The following is a 16,429-nucleotide window of genomic DNA, read 5'->3' on the forward strand; positions in this document are numbered from 1 at the left end:
ATGGCCGAGGAGCTGCATCCAAGCCATACATCACCAAGTGCAATGCAAAGCGTCAGATGCAGTGGTGTAAAGCACGCCGCCACTGGACTCTAGAGCAGTGGAGACGTGTTCTCTGGAGTGACGAATCGCGCTTCTCCATCTGGCAATCTGATGGATGAGTCTGGGTTTGGCGGGTCCCAGGAGAACGGTACTTGTCTGACTGCATTGTGCCAAGTGTAAAGTTTGGTGGAGGGGGGATTATGGTGTGGGGTTGTTTTCCAGGAGCTCGGCTTGGCCCCTTAGTTCCAGTGAAAGGAACTCTGAATGCTTCAGCATACCAAGACATTTTGGACAATTCCATGCTTCCAACTTTGTGGGAACAGTTTGGAGCTGGCCCCTTCCTCTTCCAACATGACTCTGCACCAGTGCAGAAAGCAAGGTCCATAAAGACATGGATGACAGAGTCTGGTGTGGATGAACTTGACTGGCCTGAACAGAGTCCTGACCTCAACCCGATAGACCACCTTTGGGATGAATTAGAGCGGAGACTGAGAGCCAGGCCTTCTCGTCCAACATCAGTGTTGGAATGACCTCACAAATGCACTTCTGTAAGAATGGTCAAAAATTCCAATAAACACACTGCTAAACCTTGTGGACAGCCTTCCCAGAAGAGTTGAAGCTGTTATAGCTGCAAAGGATGAACCAACGTCATATTGAACCCTATGGGTTAGGAATGGGATGTTACTTACAGTAAGTTCATATGCGAGTAAAGGCAGGTGAGCGAATACTTTTGGCAATATAGTGTATCTGTTTCTATTGAATTCTGTGAAAATCTGACATAACCTGTTACTCAACATGCTGCCAAACAAGGCAATGGTGTTATGACAAGATATAGCCTTGATTAGTTTCAAGAGAAAACCTTCTCTCCAGATAGTATCATAGCCTGCCAAGAGATCAAGAAAAACAGAGACATTTTTCATTTTCCTTTGAAATCCATTCTCCAGGTAAGAAGTTAGTGCAAGGATCTGTTTGTTACAATCACATCTGGGGCAAAATCCAGCTTGTTCTGCTTGGATTACGGATTCTACTGCTAGGACTATTCTGTTCAACACAAGTCTTTCTAAAAGTTTGTAGGTGACACAGAGAAGACAAATTGAATGTAACTTTGGGAGCAATAGTTGCCACATCCTTAAGCTTTCCTTAATCTACATATTTCCTGGGGGGTGCTAAATGAGTGACAATGACCCGATGCAGATGCCCTGCCCTCCTGGGCCTCAAAAGTTGTGACAAACAGAAGTGCATAAAATCAAATAGCATGCACATTAACAATACAGATAATCCTTACAACACTTGTTTAACAACTGTTCAAAGTTAATACAGCACTGAAAAAAGTGGCTTGCAACGAGTCCTCACACTTATTACCATCACAGCATCCCCAGTGGTCAGTATTTGGTTGCTTGGCAACCAGCATGTATTTACAATGGTTGTAGTGTCCCGAGTCCATGAGATCATGATTCGCAACTTTCCCAGCCGACATCTGATAAGCAGTCAATTCAGGAAGCCAGATTCGCTTAACGACTGCATGATTCACTCCACAACTGCATCAATTTGATTAACAATCAATGCAAAAAAATACCATGAAAAAGTGGGCAAGGTGTGCTTAACAACAGTCTTTGTTTAGGCACAAAAGTTCTGGTCCCAATTGTGATCGTAAGTTGAGGACTACCTGTATGGCATTCATACAACAAAACATCAAATGTGATTCCATCTGCTGTTAAGCTATGATACTTCCAACAGCAGAATATTTTATATACAAAAATCTCGCATTTAATTCTTGACACCTCCCAGTAAGGGATGATAAAGTCTTCTGTCTGAACCACTACTGACATATTTACACATTTACATTTACGCCCTGCGCCAACAAGCGGTCAATCTCCTCATCAACTTTGGCCCTTAAGGCAAAAGGCACCCTGCGGGCCTTCAGCCTAATGGGAGCAACCTGGGGATCTAAATTAAGAGAGATGGGGGTGCCCTTGTATAGTCCCAGCTGGCCGTCAAAGACGTCCGCGTAGGCGGAGATGACAGCAGCTACGTCAGGGGGCGTGTCTGAGATGGAGTGCACCCCCTGCACGGAGAGACCAAGGGCGGGGAACCAATCCAGCCCCAGCAATGCGGGGAGGGGCTTCTCAACTACTAGGACTGGCAGGCAACCCGAAAACCCCCCGTATTCAACCCTGACCGTATAGCAGCCCAGGGTTGGGATAAGTGACCCCTGATAGTCCCTTAGGGCCACGGGGCTGGCAGTCAATTGGCGTTTAAGGATGCCGGGGCACAGTTTGTGAAAGTCAGCCCAGGCAATTATGGAGCGGGACGAGCCGGAGTCCACCTCCATTACACAAGGCGCGCCCTCAATGAGGACTGACGCCTTGATTCTGTCCGCACCTGCGGAGGCCTGGTAGATCGCCTCAGCAGGGGAGGCTGCTGGGCCTGGCTCCACGGTGTAGCAGCTGGCTCTCGAGCGCGGCTGGCGGCGGGGCTGCTGCGGTCCTGCTGTCATCTGCTGGCCTGTGGCTCCTTGGGTTGGTGGTGGTGGCAGCACAGCTCGGCAAACTTGGGCCAGGTGCCCCTTTTTCGAACACCGGCGGCAGATGGATGCCCTGAATGGGCAGGCGGACCGGTCGTGGCTGCCCCCGCAGCCAAGGCAGGTTGTCAAAGTCTGGCGCGGAGGTCGCGGGTTGCGGCGTCTCTGCAGTTCTGCCAGGCGAGCCACGAGCTCTTCCTCTTCTTCAACCGGGCTCGGCATGGGCACCAGCTGATCAATGAGGCAGGTATGCGCTGGGGAAGATGGAAACGGGTGGCGGTCCATCTCAGCGACGGATTGCTCAGACAACTCCACCGCCCGTGCCTCAGCGACCGCCTCTGCCAAGGTGATTTCTGGCCGAGCCAGGAGACGCCTCCTCAGCCGGCGGTCCCTGATTCCGCTGACAAATTGTTCCACCAGGTTGTCCTCCAAGTCCGGGAACTCGCAGGGTATAGCTGTGGTCCGCAAGGACTGGAGGAACTGGCTGACGTCTTCGTGCGGCTTCTGGACGCACTGACGGAAAGCGTACCGCCTGGTAATTTTCGATGGGGTCGGGGCATAATGTCCCTTCAGCTTGGCCATCAGCGTATCCCAGTCGAGATCGTGGACTGGCAAAGGGGCTGCCAACGCCCGGGCGGCGTTGAACATCGGGGTTCCGCAGCTACTGAGGAAGAAGCTGCACTTCTCCTCCATCGGGATACCCCTTTTCCCGTTGGCTCGCAGGAAACACTCGAAGCGTTCCAAAAATCCCGTCCATCCTTCTCCCTCGGTTCCGAAGGGAGCGAACGGAGGAAGCGAAGACATAGCGGCTTGGAGTTGTGCGGCTCGGGGAGCTAAACTCAAGCGGCTGTGTGAAGAGGTTGAGCTCCGTCAGGGTCGTCGCCTCAGGAGTATCCCACCTTCGTCGCCAGTGAAGAAGTGTGGGGAAAGACGAGGCTTGACACACTGAGGAACGTCCAACTCAATTTATTAACGTTTAACAACAGCAAGCAATACAGGAGAGAATCGCCCGTTCCTTAGCCTGACAGCTATTTAAGGGAGAGCTGTCAGGCCGAGGAACCAATCAGGAGATCAGATCAGCCCGCCTTCAGCCATGCCGCGCCTGATTGGCTAAGGCGCAGCATGGCTGTTGCTGGCTGACAACAGGGGGAATTCCCCGGTCGTAAGTCGGGGAGGAAAGAATACAACAATTTGAACTAACTGGATCGTTGCTGTGGCAAATACATGTGTTCCATTTTCCTTTAGAAAGTATAATAGAGCGGAATACATTTTTTGCATGATAATATTTATCCACAATTGGAGTGCATTTCCCACAAAAGCAATGGAGGCAGTTTTCATTTACCAACTACAATTGGGATCAGCAACTCCATCATTAAGCAATGCAATCATAATTTAAACAGCATGTGATCATGGTGACTTATAAAATCAGTTCTGCTATAGTCATTAAGTGAATTCACTGTGATCATTAAGTGCGATGTCACATCACTGTGATACAAGACTTCTTGTCAGCTACTCTGGCTGTGAGGGTGACAAATGGCGATCACATGACCATAGGATGCTGCAATCATCATAAATGTGCATTAGTTACTAAGCACATCTATCAAAATCATGTAATTGTGGGGATGCTCTGATGGATACAACTTTGAGAACCAACCGTAAATCTCCTTCTTCAATGCTCCCATAACTTTGGTCATTGAATAAGAAGCCAGTAAGCGATAATCACCTATATTACAGGTGGTCCTTGCTTAAAAATGGTAATTTAGACTGGAATGTCATCACTAAACAATGCAGCCATAAAGCACATCATGTGATTGTTAACCGACTATTTGTATAGAAATCCCCATATGTATTTCTTAGTTAACTTATCGAGAAGCCTTGTGCTGTGAACCAATATTTATAGTCACAAATCCAATACACAAAGAGATTTGATATAATTTTACCTAAATTTTAACATTTTCACTGCATTACTAAGTATAGCACTCAATTTTAGCCAAATGAAAGTAGCTGGCCTGCTGAACTCATACAGATGTAACAACAAAAAATTCTGAGGAGAGGAAACCCAGAATTAAGAAACTTAGTTGTGTATTATCAATTCCTCTTTTTTACATGACATAATTCAAAGTACTATTTACTTATCTTTACAAATACAGAAAAGTTTGCCACCCACTATGAGTCACTGAATAGCTGGCAAGATATACATTTACAGTGCTTAAAAATGTTCTCAATTGACATTCAACTTTCAACAGCCACATTCCTAACATTTTTGCTGCATTACGTTTCCTGAAATATGCATTGATATGAAACTTACAAAATGCTTGTATAGACTTCATCTTTCTCTGCTCTGAAATTAAATTCAGACCTCTAACACTAATCTTTTTTTTGCTACAATCAGTTACCATTCCCCAACCAATCTTATGTTCCCTCTGGAGGAATAAAAGTTGTCATTAAATGGAGCATAATAACATGTTTTATTTATATTCATAGATTGTACTAGCAATATATCTTATTCAACTATAAAGATACAGCAACAGCCATTCTGACTAGATGTATTCATTAATGTATTTAAACTGAATTCCTTGAACATACTTTTACAATTTTGTAGTAGAGGCCATTTGATTTTCTGCTTGTAAGTTTGGTACCGGACAGAAACAGACTATTGAAAATGGAAGTAATATACTTTTTGTTTAATATTGCCAGAACTGCTTTTACTACTGCAATTAGATATGATTATAGTTGGATGTATCCTTTCTATCTTTCAATGCTAAATACACTTGAATGAGGGCAGGCAACTGAACAGAAATGAAGAGAGAGATAATCTGTAATCATATTTAGACTAAAGACTTCTATTTCATTCTAAACCAGCTCCCATTATTTTACTATTGCTTATTGCCTGGACCCACATAACATAGTAAACTTTAAGTCAACTTTTATAAATCACAATGATCTGACAGGGCTAAAGTATGCCCTGTTTAGCTTCTCCTGTTATGCAATCCTAAACTTACAAGTAATATAACACTTTAAGGGAAAAAAAGGTTTGCCAGAAAACCTTTGACTCAGTGTAATAAATTCACAGGCTTTTAGAAATTCTTAAAATGAAAATGATTCCAAGAACAGAAGTTATAATCATAACGGTAAATAAACAATACTTTTTATTACTCAGAATAAACTAAAGCTACTGGAAAAGGCTACTGTAGATCCATCATCCTCAGTCTCAGAAATCAAAATTTTGACATTAGTTTAAGGATCACTAACAAAAGTTGAATTCTAATATGAACAAGAAAGTGATCTGTCCTAACACAGGTACATAGTGTTCAAATACCATGCTCTAATACAGTGGTTTCCACCAAGGTCCTCTGTTTCGGTGGGAACAGAGGTTTAATCCTATGGTCGAAGGGTGTGACGGCTCCCTATAAAAGGGCTGCTGTCAGACTCAACCTTCACTTGATTGTTCTCACTGGTTGTACTTAATAAAGAGCTGTTGTTACTGTTAAGCATGTGTGTGCCTATCTATTACCTAATCTAACACTGGCGATGAAGGTGGGATTGGAAGGCAACTAGGCGAACCGAAGAGTGTAGCAATCCAACAAGTACATCCAGCCCGGAGGTCAGCGCGGCTTTGAGCAGTCATTTTTGAGCGGCAAACTCAAAACGTCCTCTGAACACAAAATGGCCATGCACGCCCCATCGACTCCGTATGACCCAGTCACCAAGCACCAAGCACTGGGACTCGTACATGCTACAATTTGACTGCTTCCTCAAGGCAAACGACCTCATGGGCCTTTCTGAAGGCCGCAAGAAGAACATGTTCCTCGGGTACTGCAGCCGGGAAGTGTTCAGGATGGTGAAAGACCTCTCTGAGCCGACACCACTAGAATCAGTTGCCTGGTCCGTGCTTCAGCAGATGCTGAAGACCCACTATGTGCCCAAGAGGGCGACAATAGAGTCACCTACCACATGTCAATTGGCCAAATCCGCACCAGGCGGCCAAAAAAGCTGAATGTCACAGTCCTCATCGAGGACTCTCCATGTGAGATGGAGATTGACACCGGGTCATCACTGACCATCATACCGTGGTCTACCCTAAAGCAGGCTATCCCTAGCCTAAAGCAGCAGCATCTTCGCACCCCTGATATCCACCTATGCGATTACCAGGGAAACCGAGTCCCCATCGTGGGCCAAGGCACCTTCCAGGTGAAGTTCAAGCAGTTCAGCAGGAAACTCCCAGTGACAGTGGTCAGCGGCAACCTGCAGAGCCTCCTAGGGCTAGAATGGTTCCAAGCCCTGGGCCTAGAGGTGACCCGTATCAACGCCTTGAAAGATGACGGTGTTGAAGCCATCTTTAAGGAATTCGAGGACATCTTCGGCACCTGTCTGGGTAAGTATGTGGGGACTCCAATTTCCTTTAGTTTGAACCCCAACATAGCCCCAATAAGGCTAAAACCCAGGAGAGTGCCTTTTGTTCTCTGCCCCAAAATTGACAGGGAAATTGACAAGCTCGTAGGCCAGGGAATCCTAGAGCCGGTTGATCACGCACGCTGGGAGACCCCTATAGTGACACCTGTCAAATCTTATGGGTCTGTCCGCATCTGCGTGGACTACAAGTGCACAATAAATAAAGTGCTACAACAAAGTGCCTACCCTGTACCCATTGTAGGAGTACCCTGTACTCCTTCATTCATTAGGCCCCGGAAAAAAATTCGCTAAATTGGACAAGGCGTAGGCATACCAACAATTGCCTGTATATGGTGCTACAGCAGAGGCCCCAACCATTGTGACGCACAGGGGTGCATTCAAATGTTACCGCCTGCAATTCGGCGTTAGTATCGCCCCTGGACTGTTCCAAAGCGTCATGGAATGGCTTTTGCAGGGGATTCCAGGAGTCGTCCCCTATTTCAATGACATCTTGGTATCGGCTGCAAACGAGGCGCAACTTTTAAAACGTGTACGAACAGTTTTGGCTCGAATTAAAGACAAAGGTCTCCATCTCAAAAAAGAGAAATGCCAAATTAATGTGCCATGGGCTGAATTCTTAGGGTACCTAATCAAAGGCTCTGGGATTCACCTAGCCACATAAAAAATCAAAGCAATTCAGGACACCCCCACACCTCGCAATCAAACTGAGCTGCAGGCGTTCCTCCTACTCCTTAATTTCTAGTGTCTTTCTTAAACAGAAAGCCACCGTTCTGAGCCCTTACACCGTCTCCTGGCTAAGAACGCGAAGTAGTCCTGGGGCAAAGCCGAGGCAGCTGCATTTGCCGTGATAAAACGACTCCTGTTGGCGGATTCCTTCTTGGTACAGTACAGCCAGACCCAGTCTTCCTCAGGTCATAATATAATCCAGCCACAATGCATCAATTCATTGAATTAACTATTAAAAGACTGAAAAGATATGTGAGTGACCCACAGTATGCAAACCAGGCAATATTTTTATATTTAAAGTCTTGGGAATTGCTCTAGTATCATACTGGTGTTCTATAAACAATGAATCAATAACATTCTCTTAACATATCAAAATTACTGTGACTATTTTCTTCCAGACTTTGCCAATAAAATTTGTTTTCAAGAGTATCAATTTGGAGCATATATCTTCCTTTTTAAAAAACTTGTCTACCTATTTCAATTCGTAAACAAGATTTAGAATAACAGTTATCTTATTAACACTTCTTCGTTTATTAGTTGTTCCATTACTCCTCCTACTATTACAGTTACAAATACTTAACCTGGATTATTCCTTGGATAGCAAAGATAACTACAAAGGCCAGTACAGGAGCACATAATACTAGACATGTTACTAGAAGGCAAAAATCACAAAACTTTGGCCATATCATGTGGAGGAATTCACTGGAGAAAGCAATATATTTGGAAGAGTTAGCAGTAAAAGGAAATCAGGTCGTCAAAGAACACAGTTGCTGGACACTATCAAAGCTGACACTAACCAGAGCATAGAAAAACTCGTTGTGGGGAGACCTGGCCAAGAATCAGACTCAACTGAAGGGATAATATCATAATCACCATCATCTTCATCATTATCATCTTGGGTTATATTTTTCCAGGAGAAGGAGATGACCCTCTGTTATGTAGTATATATAATTATAAGGTAGTAAATAGAACCAGATTTTAAGGATTTGCTTAAACAAGCCATGGTGGAGGTTGCACAAATCTTGGGAGGAATGACGCTCTAGAACAGTGTTTCTCAAACTTGGCGACTTTAAGTCCTGTGGACTTCAACTCCCAGAATCCCCCAGCCAGCATAGCTGGCTGGGGAATTCTGGGAGTTGAAGTCCACAGGACTTAAAGTCGCCAAGTTTGAGAAACACTGCTCTAGAAGGCAGGAGCCATAAAAGGGGAGGCCTGCTTTCTGGAACCCATTAGGTGACATTTTCAATGAGTGGGACCTGGAGCATGCCAACTCTGCCAGATAGTATGGTGGTCCTCAAATAATCAGGTGCAACATAGAAAATTTAAAGGACCCTATTTCTGAATAAACAATTCCGATACTGACCCGAATATTTCTATATTAACTGATTTATCCAAATGTTTTGGAGAGCAACTATCCCTTCAGGGCAAATCTAAGACTCAAAAATAAATTTTGAAAATCTTTATTATACCAAGTTAAAACTGAACCATACAGCTAAACACCAATTCATAAAATCATGATCAACTAATGTAAGAGAGGGAGAGATTAATACATTTTATATTGTTTCTTTAACATAGTCATTTCTTAGAGTTTTATAGGTTCTATAACTTCACTAACATGAAGTTCTTAAGCTATGACATGCCGAATACGATTGTTGTAAAATATCTTATAGATAGGTGAGACAGCAGGCCACTAAAACAGAACAGTCATGTTTTATTCCAAAGAAATGTTAAGACTTATTTTTAAGCACATACACACTTCGAAAACCAGGATAAAATAGTAACATGCTGCAATTAGAGTAAAAAGAAAAAAGCCTATGCACTTTCCAAATCATCATTTCCTTTTCAAATGTACATTGTTGCATGGTCCTGGTATAGCATTGCATTCGTCTTCTTTTACAGTGTTTCTATAAAGATAATACATGCAAACACTTTCAAATATTCCAGAGAGTTATTAACAGCATTGTGTAGGAGAGTAAAGGTGTTGGGGAGAAAATCTCAGCCCAAATAGTGCATCACATCCAGACACCTCCAGTTAAAAGGCTGCAATTGCAGACAATATGAAAATCCTCTGCTTGGGTAACTAAATTAGCTTACTTACTTAATTTATATATTCAATATTTACATAGTCTATTCCCAGCAGTTATGGGCAGTTCACTGATAAAAAACATACAGAACAATAAAATACAATAATGAAAACAAAAACTGGACAACAGCCAAAGCAAAACTACTTCATTCAGAAGAGGGCCTGCTGAATTCAATCACTCTCAGCTATGCAAAGGTGAAGCAGTTTCATTTGACAGCTTTCCATGTGCCATGGATATCTACTATTAAAGTCCTATGGTTAAGATCTGCCTCTACAGCTTTCATTCTGGGCATTCTTTCTGCAGAAAAATTCAGTAAAATGTGCTTCCAAGTAAATAAAGCAATAACTGAACTAGAAGCCCATAAATAAATAAATAAATAAATAAATAAATAAATAAATAAATAATAAATAAATAAATAAATAAATAAATAAATAAATAAATAAATAAATAATAAATAAATAAATAAATAATAAAGCAAATCTGACATTACTATTACTGTATATACATAAATGTGCTCCCCACAGAAAACCTTTTTATTAGAAATTGCATGCTGTATATTATACTGCTGATTCCCACATAAAAATGATTAATACTATACGCAGCAGACCGAAAACATCATTCTAATTATAGCAGGTTAAAACTAGCTCAGCCAGGATGAATGAAATTCCATACATATTTATTTTATATCCCACTTTTCATTCAGGAATTTAAAGCAGTGTATGTAGCACTTGAACAGGCTGTAAACTTGCATGGCTGAGTGGATTTAGAAACTGGATCTTCCAGCTCTTAATCCAGCATTTTAATCATCTCAGCACACATACTATATATATATCATATTTGATACACAATTTTTCTTTAGATTTTAAAATGTGCCTATGTGATAAATAAGGATATGCAGCACTTTAGATACAAAGCATAAAAGGTACTTTGAAGGGATGTGGGCATGCATATCACACCTGTCACATAGAAGCCCTGTGTTCCCATATTCCATACTATATCTGGGATTAAGGAAGCGCCAGCAAATTGCAGCAAGATACTTCAGTGGACATAGATACACTTTCAGCACCTCCTTATCCTACACAACACATATTTTTCTGAGATTCCATTGGTACCCTATGTGACCAGGAAAAGATGCAAGTTTTTTTAAGAAGATGCCAACAGATATACTGTGTCCACACCTCTTCAAAATACATTTTCTGCTTGGGCTGTAGCACAGCACATCACTAGTAAAGGGGGAAAAAAAGAACCATAATAAAAGAAATATGCAATGCAGGTACATAACTTGACTGGCAAGCAGTGTAATTATAAAATGGGTTTAATATTGTTTTTTTCATGATTTACCTTAAAATTTAAGAAAATCCTACCAAACCTCTGGTAAAATAATTGCATTCCCATGTTTAATTATACAAACAGAATTTGTACATGAACAAATTTTAATTTCATATCAACTGAAAATCACTACCCAGAGCAATACTATTCTAATGACTGGCAGTTTGCTAAAACTGGATGAATTAAAAAGTAGTAGTATGATCTATGACTTAATCTATTGTGTAAAGCAAATCAGTGAGGTTAATTTATACTAAAATGTGAAGTGCAATAAGATTTAGTAAATTATAGTTGAATTAATTGTAGATTAGCATTACTGCACAAAACTCATACAATTGGCTGCTAGGTTCACACAACACTAAATCACTATTCACAATTTACAAATCAGAGTGGCTGTTCCATGCAGAACAAAACCACAGTATGACTTAATGTTTGTATATATCTAGCCTAATATATTTGTTACTGCATTTAAACCACAATAGTTCTTTAAAATAGTTTTATCATTCCTTCATTCCTGATAAGGCACTTGAATGTGAAACAACAACGGAAGTACACACATGCAAAAAGTTTTTGTAGATTCCTTAGGGAATTACAGGTTACAAATGAAACCAACAATAGTCCCTGCTTTGTGTAAAATGTGACAGCAAGGGCAAAACATAGATGACAATGACTGTTCCATCCAAGAATTGTACCAACTACTAAATTCAGTTAGTAGGATTAGAGTTTCAGGCATTATTCCAGTAATTGTTTATAACAGACATATGATGAAATTCTAATCTTCATTCTCCAAAACCAAAGTACTGCTCCTTCCTTCCCCAAATTTAACAGATGAAAGAAACGCAGAAGATAGATGCCTTTCTCTGGTTAAGGACAGATGTTACTGTGATCAATTTTCAATAGATATAGAAGTCAGTTCCTGATTATTTTCATCAGTTTCCTCAGACTTCTACAGTACCCTAGCTAGGGATTGAACTGGTTTTTGACCAATAGTCTCTTGATGGCTGCAGGTGCCAACTGTTAGTAATATTAAACTCTTTTGCTGCATTCAGTGGCAGAAACTTCCATCAACAGGAGCAGACCTATTTCTCTTTCTCTGCCAGAAAATATTTAATATATATTACAGAAGAAGTATTTTTTTTCCAGAAAATACAGCGCTCGAATGTCCTAATGTGTTCAAAGGAGACCTTCATTCAGCACTTTATTCATTTTTTCCTACTGCAATTTTAAGATTGACTTATTTATTTTTGCCTGTTTGGCTAGTTTGTGTAGAGATGAAATCACATCTTTCTGGCTCAGAAGGAAACTACTAAAACATTTTCCCCTTACATTAGCATCCACCACTGGAAAACAGGGTGTTTAATAGCCTAAATTTAGGCAACCCCTATTCATGGTGTGGTTTCATGTGGCATATAATATTTCTGTTTGTAAAGTGTTCCTTTAAATGACTTTTTGTAATAGATCAAAGAGAAAAGTCTTTAAAATCTAAATAATGTAAATCATATGGCATTTTGGAGGCTAAACAAATTACACACCCAGAAACGGCCCTCTGCATGAAAGGAGTCTTTCTGCAAGACTGCCCAGCCCCAACCCAAGGGAGCCTAATTTGAGAGTTTCTAAACATTTCAGGTACTCTTGAAATCTTTTTTTTTAAGTGATTCACAGTTCCTATGCATATCAGCTTGTTTCCAGCATGTTGAAAACAGAGCTCATCCTCCATTAACCTACACTGCATAGTGCCAAACTTATGGAGGCGACAAAATGGGTGATTAGATCAGACACATCATAACCTCCCCCCCCCCACATGCAAAAACTCAGAATGAGGGAAGGGGAGAAAGGAGGAGACCTAATCTATTTCCTATTTCTGGCTTCTTAATTGGTGCCCTTTTAGCTATCCCGTTTCATTTTACGAGACTGACAAGTTTCCTGGAGTGACAAAACACACCGTGAAGCCGGACCTGCCAAATTCCATTCATTTTAGCTTCAATCTTTAAGGCTCACTCTGGTGAAGGGAACGATTTTTATCCCTCCCAGGTTGCGCGTTTCAACGGAAGATCTTTACAGAAGTGCCCGCCCGGGGCTGACACAGGCTGGGGTTTCGCAGGCTGAAACCCCAGCCTTTAAAAATCAAGAAGCTCCACCAACAGCCCAACCCCCGAGGCTCTGTAAAAGCAGAAGAGAAGGAAAATCCTTCCTGTCTCAGCGACTCCTCCTTCCCCAGCACGGGTTGCTCCGACTCTTTTGTGTACCTTCCGAGACAGCCCAAAACACACAAAGTCGCGCGGAAAGACTTCTTACCGTTTTGCTCTTTAGCAGCGCTGGAGAACTGGAACTTGCTGCTCAGATTTGATTCGGCGTGGACTCCCGGTCTTTGGCTGACCAGAACAAGTGTCAGCGAGAAGATCCCGAAGAGGAACATTTGGTAGGCTGGGGTGGAAACTCTCTTAACGCACAAGACACGCGCCAAGTCCTTGCAGACAGCTCAAGTACTCCCCGCGTCGTCGTCCTCACCACCTCCACCAGCCTGCGAAGACTGCACCGCTGGGGAGAGACCAGCAGCAGCCGCAGCAGGAGCAGCGAGCCTGCTTGGGCAGCGGAGAAGAGCAGGGTAGTTTCCACATAATCCCATCCAAAACTTTTTCCCCGGCTACAGTCTTTCTTTCCTCTGTCTCCAGGGTTTTCTCCCTCCTCCTCTCCTAAGGTTCAAAGCATGATCAGCTTCCCAAGGGCGCCACAATCCTCACGAAAGCGGGGGGGGGGGGGAGAGAGAGAAGCGAAGGGGGCGAGAGAGCTCGCGGCGGGTTCGAAGGAGCACCTGTCAGCGTCGGAGACGAGAGACTCCCCCACGAACCCAGGGAAAGGGGTGGGGAAAAGGGAGCCCCTTCGGGAGGAAAACCGCCACCTTCTTCCCCTCGGTTTTGCGCCCTCCTGTTCCTCGGAAGCCCCGCTGCCAAGCCTCTACTGGCTGCAATTCCGCGTTTGTTTTGTTGTTGTTGTTTTAACTTCTCGCTTTCACGTGTTTTTGCCGTACCTCCTCGGCGCTCCAGCTCATGGAACGGGGCGGGCGGAAGAAAGGCAAAGAAAAGCCAAGCAGCCGCGAGCTAAGATCGCAGGCAGGCCGGGGGAAGGCGGGGGGGGGGGTGAGAGGAAGGGGGTTGGGGAGAGAGGAAACGCCAAGCTTGTCCTCGCCTCTCCCAAGGAGCTCCTGCGCCACCTCACAAGAGCACCTGGTTTCAGTTTTACGCCGCAAAAGTTTAGCTCGCGCCAGGGGAGAGAGGGGAAAAACAATTGCGGAACACCCGGGAGCCCCTTGCAAGCCACCCTGTACCTCGGCGCTTATTTCCTAACGCCACCCCCCCCCCCCCGCCCGGTGTTTGGTGCTCCACCCAGACTTCGCCTCCCTTCAACTCTCCTTATGCAGCCATCTATGGTCTTAATACAAGGCTAAGTTTATGTCGCTTCTCCCTAAAGAATTTGTAGGGGGGAGATAGCCCTAAGTCTACCCCCCCTAAAATTCTTCATTTAGAGTCGACAGTCTGACATAACTGCCCTCCTCTTGCTGTGCCCCGAGTCTCTAGGTCGGAGGAGAAAGAAGGAGTCTCTCCCGCCCTCCGCCGCCGCCCCCCCCCCCCCGCCGTCCCTGCCCCTTCAGGCGACAACAGGAGGTCGCCGACGCCTAAGTCGACTGGTGCGGGAAGCCCTGGAATGGCCAGTCCGGGGCGCCTGGTTGCAATGCTGGATGTCGTTTCCTCCTCCTAGGAGGCGGTGGCGGCACCGCCGGCGACACAGAAGTCGTTCAAAGTTCAAGCTAGCTACTGGACGCCTGTTCGCACTTTTTTTCCCCCCCTTGAGTACTTGCCTGCCAACCGGCCCCATTATAAATGGCGCTGTAAAAGAAAAAGTCTTCCGCCCAAGCATAACTTGCATGGCGTTTTCACAGTGTGGCTGTGCTGAAGTATATTGAATCAGAGCACAAGCAGGCTGGGGCTTAGTTCAGACATTGTGGTTCCCATGGAATTTGCTGAACTGTGATGAAAGAAACCGCAGGTCACATAATGTCCTAAGCCAAGACTAATGAATTGCATTCTAGCTGAGGCCCTATCTTCACTTGCACCTAACCAGAACACAATGATGCCTTGACCATAGATGGACATTTATACCTGTGACAGGGGTCTTATCACATCCTGCCCTTGAGTGAAACAGGTTGGTCACCTTAGTGCAGGGGTGTCCAAACTTGGGAACTTTAAGACTTGTAGACTTCAACTCCCAGAATTCCCCAGCCAGCCGTGCTGGCTGGGGAATTCTGGGAATTGAAGTCCACAAGTCTTAAAGTTCCCAAGTTTGGACACCCCTGCCTTAGTGGATGTACTTTGTTCTGGCAAACTGCCTCAAGATGTGTACAATCTGTTACAATTTGCATTGGAGGTGCCCCTGTGATTTCTTATAACTGGCAGATGTGCTGGAGAGTTGTGGGAGGCATGCCCTTTGATTCACTAGCTAGCCTCCATCCTAGGTCATCCACAATTCCTTGTTGTTAGAATTTTTATTAGGATTTTATTTCCGGTCTTTTGAGTTTGTGTGTGTCCATGCATGAGCACACCTTCAAGTCATTGTTCATTCTTGGGAATAGATTTCAAAATTGAGTTATCACTTCCTCCTCCTTAGGCTGAAATAGAATAACTTGACCCAAGGGCACAGCTCTGGCTTTGTGCCTAAGGCAGGACTCTGTGTGTATGAATGTGTGTTTACTTGTATACCACTTAAGTTTTTCCTCTGTTTCAGTTACTTCCCCCCTTCCTCTTGAAGTATGAGTGGTTTTCCAGATACCACCCATAGTCAATTATCCAATCTGTGAAAGAAGCCTGCCTCCTTTCCAGCTTGTTTTGGCCAGGGTGACTTCACTTATTTCAAACCTGGGAACTAACCAGATGGAGAAATAGAAAAACCAGCTACAGAAATCAGAATTTTGGAGTTGGATTCTCATTTCTACTGCAAAACCTTGACCAGTGAATATTTATTTTATTAACTCATCAAACCTATTTAGCAACCTGTCTTACACAAAGTGACTCTGGGTATTGTACAATAAAACACAGTATTAAAACCAAAACCACTAAAACACTAAACAGATAAAATAACAAGCAGGAGGTAATACATAATACAGGCAATATGTGGGCTTCCAACCACCAGGGGATCCCCAGGTCTATTGAAAAACAAGACACTTTTTAAGGGCTTTCCAGAAGGCAACAAAGTTTGGGGCTAATCCCACTTCAAGATCAAGAGTGATGATGGGAAGATGCCCAGGCAGAAATGGCTTACCTCCTAG

General features: G+C 43.6%; 1 protein-coding gene across 1 annotated transcript in view; it reads right to left on the reverse strand.

Annotated features, from left to right (window-relative positions):
• Positions 1-14,927, reverse strand: part of PDGFC (platelet derived growth factor C) — a 160,451-nt gene extending 145,524 nt beyond the window's left edge. The window contains exon 1 of the mRNA XM_081959278.1: positions 13,405-14,927. Within this exon, the coding sequence (XP_081815404.1) occupies positions 13,405-13,525 (121 nt within the window). The 5' untranslated portion in view covers positions 13,526-14,927. The remainder of the gene's footprint in view (positions 1-13,404) is intronic.
• Positions 14,928-16,429: the final 1,502 nt, after the last annotated feature.

This window comes from Natrix helvetica (assembly GCF_964273705.1).
Source record: "Natrix helvetica genome assembly, chromosome: 7".
In the NCBI taxonomy this organism is placed as follows: domain Eukaryota; kingdom Metazoa; phylum Chordata; class Lepidosauria; order Squamata; family Natricidae; genus Natrix; species Natrix helvetica.